The sequence below is a fragment of the Excalfactoria chinensis genome, chromosome Z, assembly GCF_039878825.1.
Source record: "Excalfactoria chinensis isolate bCotChi1 chromosome Z, bCotChi1.hap2, whole genome shotgun sequence".
In the NCBI taxonomy this organism is placed as follows: Eukaryota; Metazoa; Chordata; class Aves; order Galliformes; family Phasianidae; genus Excalfactoria; species Excalfactoria chinensis.
The window spans coordinates 29,919,634-29,935,152 of record NC_092857.1 but is presented as its reverse complement, the minus strand read 5'-3'; the positions used below and the strand labels follow the sequence as shown (position 1 = coordinate 29,935,152).

At 35.9% G+C, this 15,519-nt stretch overlaps 1 protein-coding gene across 17 annotated transcripts in view; it reads left to right on the top strand.

Annotated features, from left to right (window-relative positions):
• MPDZ (multiple PDZ domain crumbs cell polarity complex component) overlaps window positions 1–15,519 on the top strand; it is a 95,983-nt gene that overhangs the window by 38,914 nt on the left and 41,550 nt on the right. For 16 of the 17 annotated variants that reach the window (XM_072359176.1, XM_072359177.1, XM_072359170.1 and 13 more), the window contains 6 exons: window positions 3,356–3,565; window positions 4,855–4,971; window positions 7,154–7,312; window positions 10,229–10,411; window positions 11,374–11,503; window positions 13,236–13,434. In XM_072359176.1, the coding sequence (XP_072215277.1) occupies window positions 3,356–3,565; window positions 4,855–4,971; window positions 7,154–7,312; window positions 10,229–10,411; window positions 11,374–11,503; window positions 13,236–13,434 (998 nt within the window). The remainder of the gene's footprint in view (window positions 1–3,355; window positions 3,566–4,854; window positions 4,972–7,153; window positions 7,313–10,228; window positions 10,412–11,373; window positions 11,504–13,235; window positions 13,435–15,519) is intronic. The other variant, XM_072359168.1, reaches the window with a different exon arrangement.

Genomic DNA, 15,519 nt, shown 5'->3' with positions numbered 1-15,519 from the left:
ATGAAATAGAGAGGTCAAGATAGGCGGCTGTTTGGGCTGCAGCAATCATGATGTTGTGGAATCCATGATCTGAAGGGATATGGGCCAGGTGAAGAGTAAAATAAGACCTTTAATTTTAGGACTGAATTTCCATCTGTCTAAAACGTCAGTTGATAGGACTCCCTGGGAAATGAACTGCTCTTAGGGATAAAGGAGAACAGGACAGGCAGCTCCCTATGAAAAGGAGGTCTTAATCCCCATGTGTAAGAAATGCATAGGAGACCAGCATAGCTAAGTCTTCCTGGCCTTCTTCACAGGCTCTTTTGAAACTTTATTGTGGCTTTTCTCAGCGTGAAAGGGATTTTTAAGAAAAATAGAGAAAGACTTTTTACTGGGACATACACTGAAAGGGGCTACAGTTCCAGTGTGAAAACTGGAAGAAGGCGGAACTAGATTGACTATGAGGGAAAAAATTTTTCATAAGAGTGCTAAGTCTCTTGCCCAAAGAAGTTGTGAATACCTCATCATTGCGAGTGTGAAAAGTCAGGTTTGATGGGCCTTTAGGCAACTTGTTCCAATGGAAAAAGTCCCTGCTAGGGAGTAGAATTAGGTGGTTTTTTAAAGTCCCTTTCAACCCAAACCATTTTATGATATTATGATTTTACAGGTTCTAATGGTAATGATTTATCCTTAAAAATAAATAATGAGTAAATTACTAGCATCTTGGGAAAGCTGACCCTCTGATGTGCCTCACTTGTGGTGATTTACACATCTTAGAATATTCAGGCATCTTGCCTTGAATTTTGCATCTGCAGTGAGGTTGCCCTTGCTTAGAGCAAGATCCAATAAAGGACTTAAATGCTTAAAGCAGGATTTACTAAAATACAGGACGGTAATTCTGAAATCCCATACTTAGCTGTTGTCTATCTAGGATGTGCCTAGATGTCCTTCTTAATTTTGTGTTTTGGTTTCAAAATTTCCAGTCATCTCAAGCTGCAATTCTTGTTGTGTCTCTGTATCAGAACACCTGTCTGCTTGTCTCTTGTTTGCATTTGGTTAGGTTCCAACTAATGTCTTGCCTCTGTTTCCAGTTATCACAGTGAATATTTTTTAATTTCTCAGCAAAGTTAAGTAACTTTTCTTCGGGTCAGTGTAGGCTTTTGCCAAGGTATTTGATGGTCTAACAGGTCTCTGAGGAATCTTGGCCCTAAGGAAAAGGACAGTGTGAGATCACTTGTAGGTGGAAGTTATTCTGATGGTGCGCTGCTTAGAAATAAACTATGCCTCATAAATATTTTGTATTTGCATGCAGGTAAATGTGATGAACAGAGGAGTTTTATTAATTTGAAATATATAGGACTTGTCGAGTATCTATGTATATGGAGGTTATGGTTTAGTGTGTTACTCCTAATGCTCTGCGGTGAGGCTCCATAGCTGAGCTTGAGTATGTGGAATCCATATCAGCATAAAATAAAACATGCTTTTGCTTCAGCCTCTTCTGCAGTACAGGCACAAGCTGTGATTGTCAGTGTGGTTATTTAAAGCACTGAGTTTTTTAAAGACTGTTGGAAATACCTTATGTTGTACGTATTTTGCATGTGTGAGTTGTATTATATCATGCAGGACTACATAGCTTTCTGAACCTTGCTTACCTTTGTTTTTGTCTATTTTATAATAGCTGTTGTTTCATCCTGTGTTCTCACCCATGAGATGAGGTTAAAACAATTCAGTTTGTCAGTGAAGGTTATGTTTCCACCTGATAGTGTGAGCAACAAACTAAATTTGCAGTGAGGTTTCTGCTTATATTTTACTTTCTATGTTATTATTTTTTTTTTTAAATAAATTTTCAATGAATGTTGACTTTAATCAGGGCTGTGTTTGTACTAATATACTTATCATGTTTTATATACTGGCAAGCTTTTGAGAAAGTTTACATCATTCTTTACCCCAGGAAAAACTTGAAGGATGTAAGAATAAAGTACAATGGAACATTTTCCTCTTGTTCAATTTTTCATGAAATATGACATGCAGTGTCATCCCAGATGGCATTATAGATAGTCTTTAAAGTGAAGGCAAATCTGTCAGTGTTCAAGTCCAAACATAATATCTACCGTATATCATCTTGTGAAGTATTTCATTGCCACATGATATTTTCCTTACTGCATTAATTGCCCCAAGTTATCAAGGGTGGTCTTAGCTTCCTTCCCTCTAGACGACCCCCACCTCCACCCTTCACTTTTCTCTCTCACCTTTGTTTTCATCACTTTCTAAATCCCGCAGTTTTGGGTGCTGCTTTTACAGTATGCATCCTTTTTGGCGTGGACATTTTGACATGGAAAATTACTGCAGCTGCTTGCCAGTTTGCAGGTGTTTGCTTCTCTCTTTCCTTTACTATTTTATTATTAACTGTACAATGTTACATTTCTCATATTTTTCTGTGCCTGCAAGTGAATTGTTTTGGAAACAGTGGATGCTGTCTACATAGCAGTGGATGCCATTCACCTTGACTTCTAAGTGAGGCTTTTGATACCGTCTCCCATAACATTCTGGTATCAGAGCTGAGAAAATGTGGGATAGATGAGTGTGTGGTGAGGTGGGCTGAGAACTGTTCTCTATGACCTTTAGAGGTCTCTACCACCCCTACAATTCTGTGATTCTACCAAGTTTTAACAGCTACCGGTGTTCCTTGTCAATGTAGCTGACACATATTTCTGCACCTGTTTTAGTTGTTATAACAGAATAATACTTTCCCATTCTTAGAGTTTGATGTTAGTTTATTTGTAGAACACCAGTGTGCTGGAGGATGGGATTTTTAATGAAGTTTGTGAGGCTTTTCATGTTTTTGTTTGTTTGTTTTGGAAAGAGAACTTCACTTTGTTTTAGGCGTGTACCAGCACTTTACTCTTCAGAAATGCTTTCTCAGCTGTGTGATCTGGTGCAATGAAATACAGGGTGGCTCTTGAAATGAGCCCTTTGTTTCACTAAAGAGCATATGTGAACATTTCCCCAGTCAGCTCTGTATGGCTGTATTCAGAAACAGCAAAGAGTGGAAAAAGTCTGCACAGTGTTATTGCAGCAGGAATTATTTGCATTTTTAGGTTTGATTACTTGCTGCAATGCAGGCTGCACTTTGTAATGGAGATTTGTGATGAAATGGCACCTAGAAAAGAGTAATAGTTTTCATAATTAAGAATGGAAAGTAGTAGGAAGCATGAATATGTGGAGAGGGTGGACAGGGGTCTGTGCCTCTGCAGGTGGTTCATCTGTAGCAGAGCTGTGTTGGGGGTCATGAAACGTACATGCATAAGAATTGTCTTACCAAGACAAAAAAGGATTAAATAAAATGAAATGTTTTTCTTCCTTCTTACTTAAATAGGATCCTGCCGACCCTTCAAAAACTATAATTCTAATTCGCTCATTAGTTCCCGGTGGTGTGGCTGAGCAAGATGGCAGACTTTCTCCTGGAGATCGGCTTATGTTTGTCAATGATATCTGCTTGGAAAATGGCAGCCTGGAAGAAGCAGTACAAGCACTGAAAGGAGCCCCAGCAGGAATAGTTAAAATAGGAGTTGCCAAACCTCTGCCTGTAAGTATTTGGAAATTTTTTGGGTACTTTTCCTGTCATTTAATCTGGTACATAATGATCCCGATTTCTGTATATGCTCTGTGTGCTTTGGGATGCAGCGGGTGACATGGGAAAAAAAAATGCAGATTCCTGTTACTTCCTGCATTTAGGACTGGCCTGTGTAGTTTGTGGCTGGTATGATGATGCAGGACCTAATATGTGGGTCTCCTAGCTGAGAAAACAGTGAAGCATCTTATGACCAGCACAGTCTTTTTGGGCTGCTGTTTGCTGGACATAATTCTGTGTTAGTTACTAGGTTTTCTAAATGTGTGATGACTCAATGTCACTTAATGTTGTTTTTTGGAATTTGGCTAATGTACTTCTTCACAAGTTTTGGTCTGCTACAGGTATAGTCTTTGTATAGAGGCTGCCTACTTTGTATAAAGAAAGATGAAAACTTTTCAGATGCTTCAGAACCTTCTGGATATTTTGGTACAAATATAAATAATAATGGTATTGATTTTGAAAAGCAGTCTCTAGCAGTTTGAAGAATGAGATTTAATAACTGCCTTTAGCCATTCTGAGGCAAAAATACCTAATGAGTTTTTAGAGGAGGTGATTAACCTTAAGATTTAGATTGTGTTATCTTTTTCAGTGGTAAAAAGGATTATATCTAGGAGACCTAGGTTTATGAAGGCAGCATGTCAGTAAGAATGCTGTGCAATTATACATCCGTGCATTTACTTTCCGTCCAGCTAATAGACCTCATTTTTCCTCCATATGTAAGTCTTCATATTTTTTCAGATCTGAGGTGTCACATTTTACATATGAAGGACAAACAAAACTCAAATGGAGGACTGCCCGGGACAGTAAACATCTAGTTCTAGATTATGTAAGGATAACAAAAGTCTGGTACTTCCTAAACTCTGTTGACAGTGACATCTCAGGTCATTAAATTAAAAAACTGCTGTGCTACCATTGTATCTTCCTGAATTATCTACAGTAAACTCATCTAATGTGGACAAGTGTCTCTGCTGTTTTGAATTCAAATCAGAAGAATGGCATTGATTTTATACCACTGTATTTGTAAGTGTTAGTGGTTCTTTCTTGCTTTTTACATAATAATAATCTTGTAAACTTTGTGGCTGCAGATATCAAATTTTCATCTACCTGACTCTATAATTGTGATTGAAATGAACTCTTTGATGCACGTGGTATTCATTTGCATTTCTAAACTCCCTTTCATAATGCACTCTGCACACTTTGTTTCCTGGCCACTCATCCAACTCAGAGCTTCATTCTTTCTGCAGCTTTCACCAGAAGAGGGCTGTGTCTCTGCTAAGGAAGATTGCTTTTTCTACACTGCCCAGTCACTTGAGGAGGAGGGGCCAGCTGATGCAGCCCTCTTCCATGCTGAGCTGGCTTTGGTTAGTGGCCCAACTTTCCAAAGATTTCTAAAGCCTTTGCATTTTGTAATGGAAAGGATTGTCTTATCACTGTTTATGCTTACCTTTTAGTGTTTACTGTCACCACATTACTTATCCACAGTAGTTGGGATAAGTGTCCATATGGTAGAAATGGGTGTCTGGAAAGTTTGTTTGCATTAATTGTGAGTCTATCTAGTGATCTCTCAGTAGCTGAAAAAAAAGTGGAAGAATTTTACTGATATTTTCAGAAAAGCTTAGCTACACATTTGTCCTTACGTTCATTGAGCATTCCTTTGAAAATCTTAGCTTGTGTCAAGAAATGTTTATATGACTGTTTTGTAAGTAAATCTTTTTACCTGTGTTTCATAGTATATTAATACCTGCTTTCCTAGCTATCTTGAACATTTCTGGGGAACACTCTTTTTACACGTAAGCCAGACTTACAAGGAATGCTCTATGTCAAAGCTACCAATATTTTCTCTTAACAGTATTGTTTAAGACTTCAGGATCAATCAGTGCTTATGAGATTTGCAAGATCAAAAGATATTGTACAAAGAACGCAGCCTACTTGAGCATTTGGTTATTTACATAGTCCAGAAGTTACTAGAAAGAACTCAGATAGAAAGGTTAAAGGAAATAGGTCTCTGTAACAATCCCTCACGGTGGCCTCACAATCCCCATCCCTTTCCCCCTCCCCCACCCTGACCTAACCCCACTGAAAAAAACAAACCCAAACAGTACAACCATTTGATTCATATTAAAATAATGAAAATAGGGCTGAAGAATAATGAAACATGACATATATATCAACTGATTGTCAAATATGTAGATTTGAAAATTGAACGTACAGCACCAGGTTGAGGATGTTTGCAGAGTTCAGTCAGAAGGATTTGTTTTTCATAGCTACATCTATCTAACTATCTAGTCTTTCAGTTTATTGCACAATCCTTATTTTGTCCTTATTAAGTCCTTATTTTGGACTTAACTTCAGCATAACTAATACATGTTTTTCAGAAGATGCATTGAGAGTAAATAACATTGAAGAACTAGTTTGAACTATATTTTACTATGAGACAAAAACCGGATTGTTTATACCCCAGAAAAGAATTAATCTGTTGAAATCAGGACAGATTTTTTCTATTGTTGTTGCTTACCTGAGAATTAATTAGTGGCATGATTAACCACAAAAGTTGAAAAGCAACACTTCGGTTCCATCTCTGCAGATTATGCACTTAACTGCTTCATATAAGTTGACAGTATGGCTGTAGTTCTGAACTCACTGAACGTTTTTGTTGCCATACAGTGTTTACTTGGACCTTTTAATAATAATACAGTATGTGAAGCACCATGGTCAGAGTTGTTTAAGACACAGTTTTATTCTAGTATTTGAAAATATGAGTCTCTAATTGTGTTGCATTTAGGAAAGAAAAGTGATTCCAAAGTGAAAAGGAGTGCCCATGTCTGGAATTCTTAAAATCTTTCATATGTAAAATGGGAGAGATGTCTGTGTTCACCTCCTTGTGGAATGTAAAAGAAATAAATATTTTGGAAAAAACAACAGCAACAAACACACACACACACAAAAAAAAAAAAAAAACAAAGCAAAACCAAAAAACATTTTTTATATTCAACTTAAATACCTTTTGGAAAGCATTGTAGCTTCCAGAGGATTATTTATGTACCTTTTTATAAGCAACCAAACCTATAAAATAAGATGGGGGAGAAGCATTCTTGATGTGGCTGTAAGTAAAGATGGTTATTTTTATAGTGCTACTTCTCGTAAAACAAAGTAACAATTAAAAACAAAACAAACAAACAAAAAAAGAAAAAGAAAGTCCCAAACAAATCCAAATATTTACACCAACATACAGCAGTTCTAATACCTCATGTTTCTTTTAGGAGGCAGTGTGCAATGTCAGTCCTGCAATTCATTCTAGTTCAGTCTCTAGTTCTAGATCAGGTATTCCTTGTAACCTCTGAAGATGGGTTGATGTCTGTTGTTACTAGAAGTAGAAATTTTTCTTACTGTGATGTGCAAATGTAACTTCATTGTAGAAGCAGAGAGGGGAAAAAAAAGGGCTAACAGTGAGTCAGTAGGTAGTGACCGAGGTGCATGTGTTTGGGGCTTATGCGGTGTGAAGGTTACAGATAGCCTGGCTGATTAAATTGCTTCTGTTGTTAGGTGAACTCCAGCGGAGCTGGTCTAGCTGTTGAGCCCATCTTTGAATCTGAGTTTGCTTCGGAGATTTTGATGTTCCCGACTAATGCATCACTTTCACCTGAAACCTTCTGTAGTGAGGATTTAAACATCGGCTTACCTTTTATAGCATCAACTCCCAAGGTAAAAAGAAGAATGGTTTTATCTTGCTTACAAGTGTGGAAGGGCTCTGTGTTACTAAACATGAATGCTTCATGTTGTCCCAGTTCCATCTGCACCAACATTTGTTGTAAGTTTTAAGTGTAGCTTTTTTCAAGATAGTGTTTGAGTCTGTTGGTGTTACCTGTATGAGAGAGAAGCAGCTGGAAGGTTGGAAACTGGGACTGTGCTTTGTATAACCAGATAAAGTTCTGTGAGATGTTTTTAATGTTAAAGCTGCAGTGATAAGTCTTCTGCAGAAATGTAATTGGTATTTTTTCAGAACATATTAAAGAGTGAGAATATAAAACATTTGCATAATTCTACAGTACTTTAGATATGGAAAGATTAAATTTTCATCCTAAGCTTTGTTTTTTCACTGCGTAATAATTAGATATTTTCTAATTAACTTACAGTGTTCTCGAATGAATTATTATTTTACTGCATTTAAATCTGTAGCATATCAAATCTCTAATTGCTAATCATCTATATTTAAACTTAATAAATGAAGTTAAGTTTCTTAAAACTATTACTATCTTTATTCCTGTTCGTCACGTACCCATGTGATTGTTTGTATCAGAATCTGCTTTATTTCTCTCAGCAGCATTTCATTCTCCTTTTTCATTTCAATCTGTAAATTTATTTCTGGAATCCAGGGTCTTCTGAGTAATTTCTCTTAGAAATGATGGTCTTTGAAAGCAATGTTGTAGGAATTTCTTCTAGGTTTTGCAGTCAGTGGTCTTGAGCAGAGTAGCTTCTGCTTTTACCTTCATGCCACAGCTAAAGTATCTTCCTTTGTCCTTTATCCCTGAGTATATTCATTCCATACAACGCTCTGATTGAAAAGCTAAATTCATCTTCTAATGGCTTCTCCCAATCTACAGAAAAGCACATCTCTGCTGTGCCACTGAGGCAGATTGTGTTGTTAACCCTGTAATTGTTACTTAAGTGGATTATGCATTTTTCGTGCTGAGAAGCATTTAATGAGATAGGCATTGTGTTTACATAATATATCATGTTGAGACATTACCAAGTCTGTATTAATTTTTGGTATTGACTTAAACAAGGATTTGGTTTCCATTCTTTTATTTATTTATTTGTTTGTTTGTTTCTTTTTTTCTTTTTTTAAGATTATAGTCCTGACTTTCCACTCTTCTCTTTGCACCGGTATGAAAAGTTTGATCTCTTCAAGTAATCTCTAATAGTGTGCAGTTATGAAGTACTTCAGAAAGTGAACACAGCAAGGAAATCAATTTATAAAAGAAAAGTTTGGAAGCAGTAAAATGCAGTTAAAAAAAAAAAAAAAGCCATTGGATACTCTGATGAATACTGAGATATTATAACTGCAGAGGCAGTTGAGGTGCAGATTATGAATGCCTTTGCCATCAATTTAAAGATAGCTGACGAAAAATAATTTTAGGTCAAAGTAATTCTCTAATGAAGTCACATGCAGCTGTTACTATGAATTCTTGAAATTTTGCTTTCCTTCAAAAATGAAAGCATTGGCTTTTCTTTAAATGAAATAAATGTTAATGGGTCATATATTGATGCTTTAATATGCACTTATGTTGAGTACTATCTGAGTCTTTGTAATGAATATACTCTCATTGGTCTAAAAATGGATATGAAACAGAGCTAAAGGTGTATGTGCTTTGGCTGTCTTTTAAGCTTTCTGAGTTCATTTAGATAGAGTATAGTTCTGGTGTTGTGGTCATCAAAAAGTAGGAAATTCCATTGATTGATTACATCATGCAGATTATTAGTATTTAGGCGTTGCTCGTTTATCTTCTTGGATGTTACTTAAACCAGTTGCTTACAGACAATCCATTTTTTTATCTGGTCTTGGGATAGAAACAAGCATGTTGGCACTCTGTCAAAGACAAAAATTCCAGGGCTGTGGGAAGAAAAACAATACAAAATATCACCAAATCCTGTGAATTTTGATTTAACACATTCTGGAAAACAAACTGGAGAATCATGTTTTTCTCACTTTATGGAAATGTATTAAAAGAAAAGGGATCGGTGGATAAAATCTTAGATAAAGGTAGAAATTCTTGTGACTACATTTGCTGCATTTTTGAGAAGAATATATAACAACGATATAGAACCTTTGCATATAACCTCTTAGTCCTTGATTCATCTTCCTAATGTGTAATAGCCTATGTGTTTTTAAAGTTAATTACTTTGGAAGCAAGGGAGTATTTGTGTATTTTTTCAGAAGCCTGTGATTATTAAAATCCTTTAAAAATACTTGAAATGGGTGATCAAATAATCTTGAGAGTCAGCAAGTTTTGTATAGAGAACTTAGTCTTGGTGTGGCTTTTTTGGATAATGATTTTTTTTTTTTTTTTTTTTTTTTGCTATTCCCTCCTTGCATAGAAGGGATATTAAAACAGCAGCAACAACAACAAAACATTTCTTCTCAGTTATATGGATAATCAGACTGTATGATTGTTCTGTAACCTGTCCGAAATTACTTTTAATTAGGTAGTGATTTGAGAATAAAAACCTTGGTCTTGCCTTTTTTTTCTACGTGAGAAAGACAGTTGAATGTTCTAATTTTAGTACATCACTGAAGCTTGTTGAGTCTTATTTGAGAATGCGTGAGTGGACGTTTCTTTGAGTTAGTAAAGATTTACTGACACAACATTAGAATTTAGTCTTCAGCAGTAACTTTATCTTCACTGATTTGTGGTGTTATAAAATGGAATAATTTGTCTCAGAAATCAGATAAATTCTGTAGTAAAATGCCTTTAGAAATCTACTGAGAATACTCATGTTAGAAATAACATGTTTAAATTCTGTGAGATTAGATTCTGTGAGATTAGTTTTCGTTTAAGATTTACATTTTAGTGTGCTTCAAAACAACGTTGACTGTTTATTGCCTCCTGTTTTCAACAGATTTCTGGAGAGGAATCTTCACATTATGCAGATGATAGTGATATATCTACCAAGGGGTCATGTGATATGGATCTGAGTGATACTGGGGCAGAACAAAATACTGTAGAAGACAGAAGCCTGGAAACTACCTCTAATTTTACTGATACGACACTTCAGCCTGAGGATTCTTTTACTGCCATGAGTGTGAGTGTTCACTTATAAAATGTAAATGAAAACATAATAGTTTGAACTGAATCTCAGACAGCAACAAAATTTGCAAGAATACTAACACACAGCTTAATGCTGCTGGAAAAGTAATGATTTCTTTTTTTTAAGCCCCAAAAAACTGTGGAATTATTAAACCATTAGATTTCTGGAAATTGGCATTGATCAGCAACAACTTGTGGCTCTTTGACTGTAAACATCAAGAGTCAAATGTGGAGGCTCAAATCCAAAACTTAGGAATTTAGTCAGCCTAGCCAAAAACAGGAGATAATTTATGATTTCAGAAAAGTAATCTCCCAGAGACTGGAGATAATGCACGTATTTAAGTCTGCTCGTACCTTGCAGCACTAGTCAATGCTGGAGCATAGCATATTTGTTGGGCAGACTGGGGGTCCAGTGCAAAGCTTTTCTGTTAACTTCTGCTGAGAAGTGGGCATATAGGGGAGTTCCACAGCTGAATACCGGATGTGGGAAACCAGTGAGAAGTGATGTGAAAATCTTACACCCAGGTGCTTATCTGTAGTTGCACAGTTCACTTCACACACTAAGACTGTGCAAGTAGTGGTTCCTTACAAGACAGTCACTGTGACCTGTTTTGATTCCTTCCCTTCAGTGTTTAAGACAGTCTTTAAAAGTTATAGTTTTGTATGTTGCTTTAGCGTAGGAAGATTGTTAGGCATCTCACCTGTATGAATCAGCAAACCTCTGAATTCTTCATCACAGTAATTTAAGAGTGTCCCGAAATTAACAATGTACTTTGCAGTAGATTTGCTGTATCAGGTAGTGAAAACACATATGTCAATCTGATCTTTAATGGACTGACCATATAGGGAATCTGTATTAGTTACTCTCATAGCTTTGGTAAGATGAAATCTGTGTCCATGCATATTTTTATATCTGTATTCTGAACTGATGTTATTTTCCTTTTTCCTTTGCATTAGTATACAGGAACGTTAACGGGATCTGAATCTGACCTCTTCTTGTCTGCAGAAGAAACTTCAGCAAATGCAAATAGAAGGAAAAACAGATTTGAGGAAACCATCGTTATTGCAAAAGGCAATTCAAGTCTAGGTAAAATAACTCTTTTAAACCTGTTCAGAAACATGGCTTTCTAATTTTCTCTTGTATTTCCCATTCTATTAGTAAAGACTAAACATTTTCATTTTAAACGGGAAAGTGTAAGACAGTATTTGTTGCTTTTGTTCTATTTTGCTATGACGGCAATGAATCCACTTGCTGTCACCTTTCACAGCAAATATATATATTTTTCCATTAAGAAATGGGGCCAGTAAGTTCTGTATTTTGAGATGGAAAACCTTTGGTCAAAGAGTGTTATATTCAAATGTATGTAAACTTGCTTTTCTTTTTTCTTTTCAAAACTAAGCAAGATGTTCAGTTCCTTTCCACTGATTTTCACTACATCTTAGGTTCCAATATTTCTAAAAAATCCGATAATGAATATATTTATCTACACAGCACAAGTGAACATCTTGTGTAGTTTGGTTCTTGAAATGCTAGCAGTATTTATATTATTTTTATTACTGTGAGAGAGTTGTGTAGGCAGGTGTTTGCTTGGTTAGTCTGTAGGTTGCAGTTGCTTTCTAAACTTTTCAGCCCGTTACTGTTCCTGTTCAGTAGTCTGTCTCCCAAGGTTACATTCTTAGAGTCAAATGGTCAGAATTCTATAGCCATATTTGTATATAAATGATCAGAATCAGATAATCTTCCTTCCAGTCAATCTGGACAAGATAGTGAGTAATTGCGAAGATAGAACTGTGCTCCCAGTATTTGCTAACTTGAGATTTACATCAAAATCCAGGAGAACCCAAGAGGAGTGCTCACTGGATCTTCTTTCAGTAAATTCTGCTCTAAAAGGCACTCTTCCTTCAGTTACTTTTTCTAGTAAGGAAAACATTTCACATTCATCAGTGCGCAGGAAGGAATAAGAAAAGCTTGTTAGTAATAAGACAGTGATACGTCTACAGTAATATCAAGGGAGAAAAGTCTGTTTTGGGTCTTAAGATACCTTTTGTCTTTGTGAAAATCAGTTTTTCCTATAAATGTCATCATGAGTACCAGCTGCCCTGTAGGCAGTTTCTGTCTTATTTCCCCTTAGTGAAAAGAATGGCAAGTTAAATGATACATGTGAAACAAGAGACATAGCATCTTGCTGCACCACAGGTAGGGTTGTCATGTACACTGAATAAAGAACTGTATCTTTCAATAGTACACAGGCTGTTGCAGAAGTCAGGATGCTCTTCTGAGCCTAAGCAATCCGCTGCCTTAATTTTTGCAGAAAATTAAGAACTATGCAGTATTGCCCCATGCTTATAGTTAATAATGTTCTTTCAGTTTCCTTTTTTTTTTCCTTTTTTTTTTTTTTTTCCTGAAAAGAACCATTATAAAACTAACATGTGTCAAATGAACTTGATGAACCACCCAGAGGGGTTACAAAATAACTGTTTTTGGTATGATTTTATTGCTTTTGTGAGATCTATTTGATTTCTGGTTTATTTTCTGCTTAAATATTCCACTGCTTCTTTTTACTTTTTTATATTCAACCTGATATGTGAAATGACATAAGGTAAAGTGAAGATACTGTAATTGTGATTTTTAACTCCTGGCTCCCTTGGGAAAGATGGAAACATGAGGAGAAGGACAGTATTGGGCTTGTTGACATTGACAGGTCATGTGGCTGTCTTCTGCCCTCCCAGTCTGATACTGGTTTACCTTGTCACCCAGAGTTAGGGCTCAAAGAAGATGTATATTAAGTCTTAGCTGTTTCATGCCTTTCTTACTCTAGGGATGACAGTGAGTTCTGATAAAGATGGCACAGGAATGATAGTTCGTAGTGTCATCCATGGAGGATCAATAAGTCGTGATGGAAGGATTAATGTGGGAGACTGCATCCTGTCCATTAATGAAGAATCAAGCGCTAACTTAACCAGTGCTCAAGCCCGGGCTATGCTAAGAAGACATTCACTCATTGGACCGAAACTAAAGTAGGTACAGACAGAAATATTGACTCTAGTAGGAAAAGGCTAATAATCAAAATTTGTTCATACTCATGCATATTTTCTAAATCACTTTTTTGTTTTGTTTTTACAGTGTGTATTTATCTTTAAATTACCATTTCAGCTTATAATTTACTAATGAAATTACAGCTCCATCACCTTGAAAGTTAAAATCACTGGTGTAGGAGGCTTTGGATATTCTTAGAAAAATTAATTCTTTGACTAGTTAATGATCTTCATTACCTGTGCCTGGCTTTATTGAAGTAGTAGGGTTTGTCAGAGTTTTGCATTTACAATATGACACTGCTAAACAAATGAAGAATTTCCTCAGAGATATTTTTGCTTCTGAAGTGTCGACTATTCTGGCCATTGCACAGGTGTCTTCATCTGGTGGAAATGACGTTTGTAATGGATTTTGGTTTTGGCTGCCAGACAGAAAGTATAAAAACCCAGTATTTAAAATGTTTAAAATGATAATAAAAACAAAACAAACAAACAAAAACACCACACATTTAAAAAAACACAGTGTGTTTTGAGAAGTCTCTTCCAGGTTTTCATTAGTACGTATAAAGGGGATGATTCTTGAATGCATTAATTATTATTATTATTTTTTTCTCTGTAGTGCTGCTTAAAATTTGAAGTATTTAATAGTCTCAAAAATCTACTTGCTCAATATGAAAGTTTTTTCTAGAGTTCAATTTTTTTTACTGGAAAGTTGACTATAATTCTTTATAGATGTCACGGTTGCCCATATATGTAACATCTAAAAATTAAGTGTTCTTGAGTTTCTGGACGGTGCTTCAGACCAGTGAGTGCTGGGTTTACAGCTCAAATTAACTAATAGTTGTTTTTCTGAAATCCGTGATAACATGGACTGGGTCCACAAAATTCTTGGAGCTCTATATAATAGAATTATCTAATTATTTGAGGGGCGGCTTCGAAAATGGTACAGTCCCAGTGTGGTGTCAGGTAACTAGTTTTTGTCCATTCAGAACAGGGTGCAGGGCTTTTCTTCCTTCCTTGGAAGTATGCTGGCTTTAAAGAGTCATAGGATTCTGAGAGCAAGTATGCTAAGCATCTTGACTATGAGTAGTATGTTTAATTGTCTGCATATAGTATTAGGATTTTATACTAGCTTGCTTAAATACTAGATTCTGCTTATATAATTCATTACCTTTACTGACAGTACTGTTATGAATATGAGGGAATCAGCATTGATATAACATGATATTGATTATTCTTGTAAGATTTCAAACTCTTATAATTCCAACTTCTATGACTGAAATCAATTAGTGTGTATGTGTGTGTGTATGTCTGCTTGAATATCCAAACGCTACAGTGTGATTTTTTTTTTTTCTTTTTCTGTGAGGAGTCTTTTTTCAATGCCATAGTTATTATGATGAAACAAAGATGTGTTGATGTTTTGTGTTTGTCCTTTTAAAGTTCTTCATTCTTGCTTTGTGATTTTAAGTTTTGCTTTTTAGTCTTAGTCGTTTGCCAGATACATTTGTAATATAAAATCTCGTACTAGATGTGAACGTTCAGATGTCACAAAGAAAAGAGCTTCACCTCCTTCTATAAGAACTTCTGAGCCATTCACATTCTGACTTAACATTTTTGGCTTTCATTTTATCTTTGTGTTCTTCAGTGCATTCCTATGATAAGAGTTTAAAGTGAAGCCAGTGTTTTCACTTCAAGCAAGTGAAAGACTGTGCTCTCACGACTTCCAAGAAGGACAGGGCTATATAATTATGATACAGATCTACTCTGTAAGCATTGAACTTTCCAGTAATTTACTCTTAAGGGAGAAGAAAAAGATCTTGGAAAAATATTATGGTACAAATGGGTGAAAATGCCCTGAATCAGGAATTTGGACTTAGGAAAGCACTGTATTGTGGTAATTCTTCCTGTTTGCTTAGAGAAGTTCAGAACTAAATAGTGTTTGAGAGATTAGGTGGTACACCACCATGCAGGTTTTGTGATCTAAGAGCCAGCCTTTCAAGTAAGCAAGCACTGAATCTTTTTTTATCAGCCTTGGAAAAGAAAGATGTACAGCCCGGCAGTTTTGCTTGT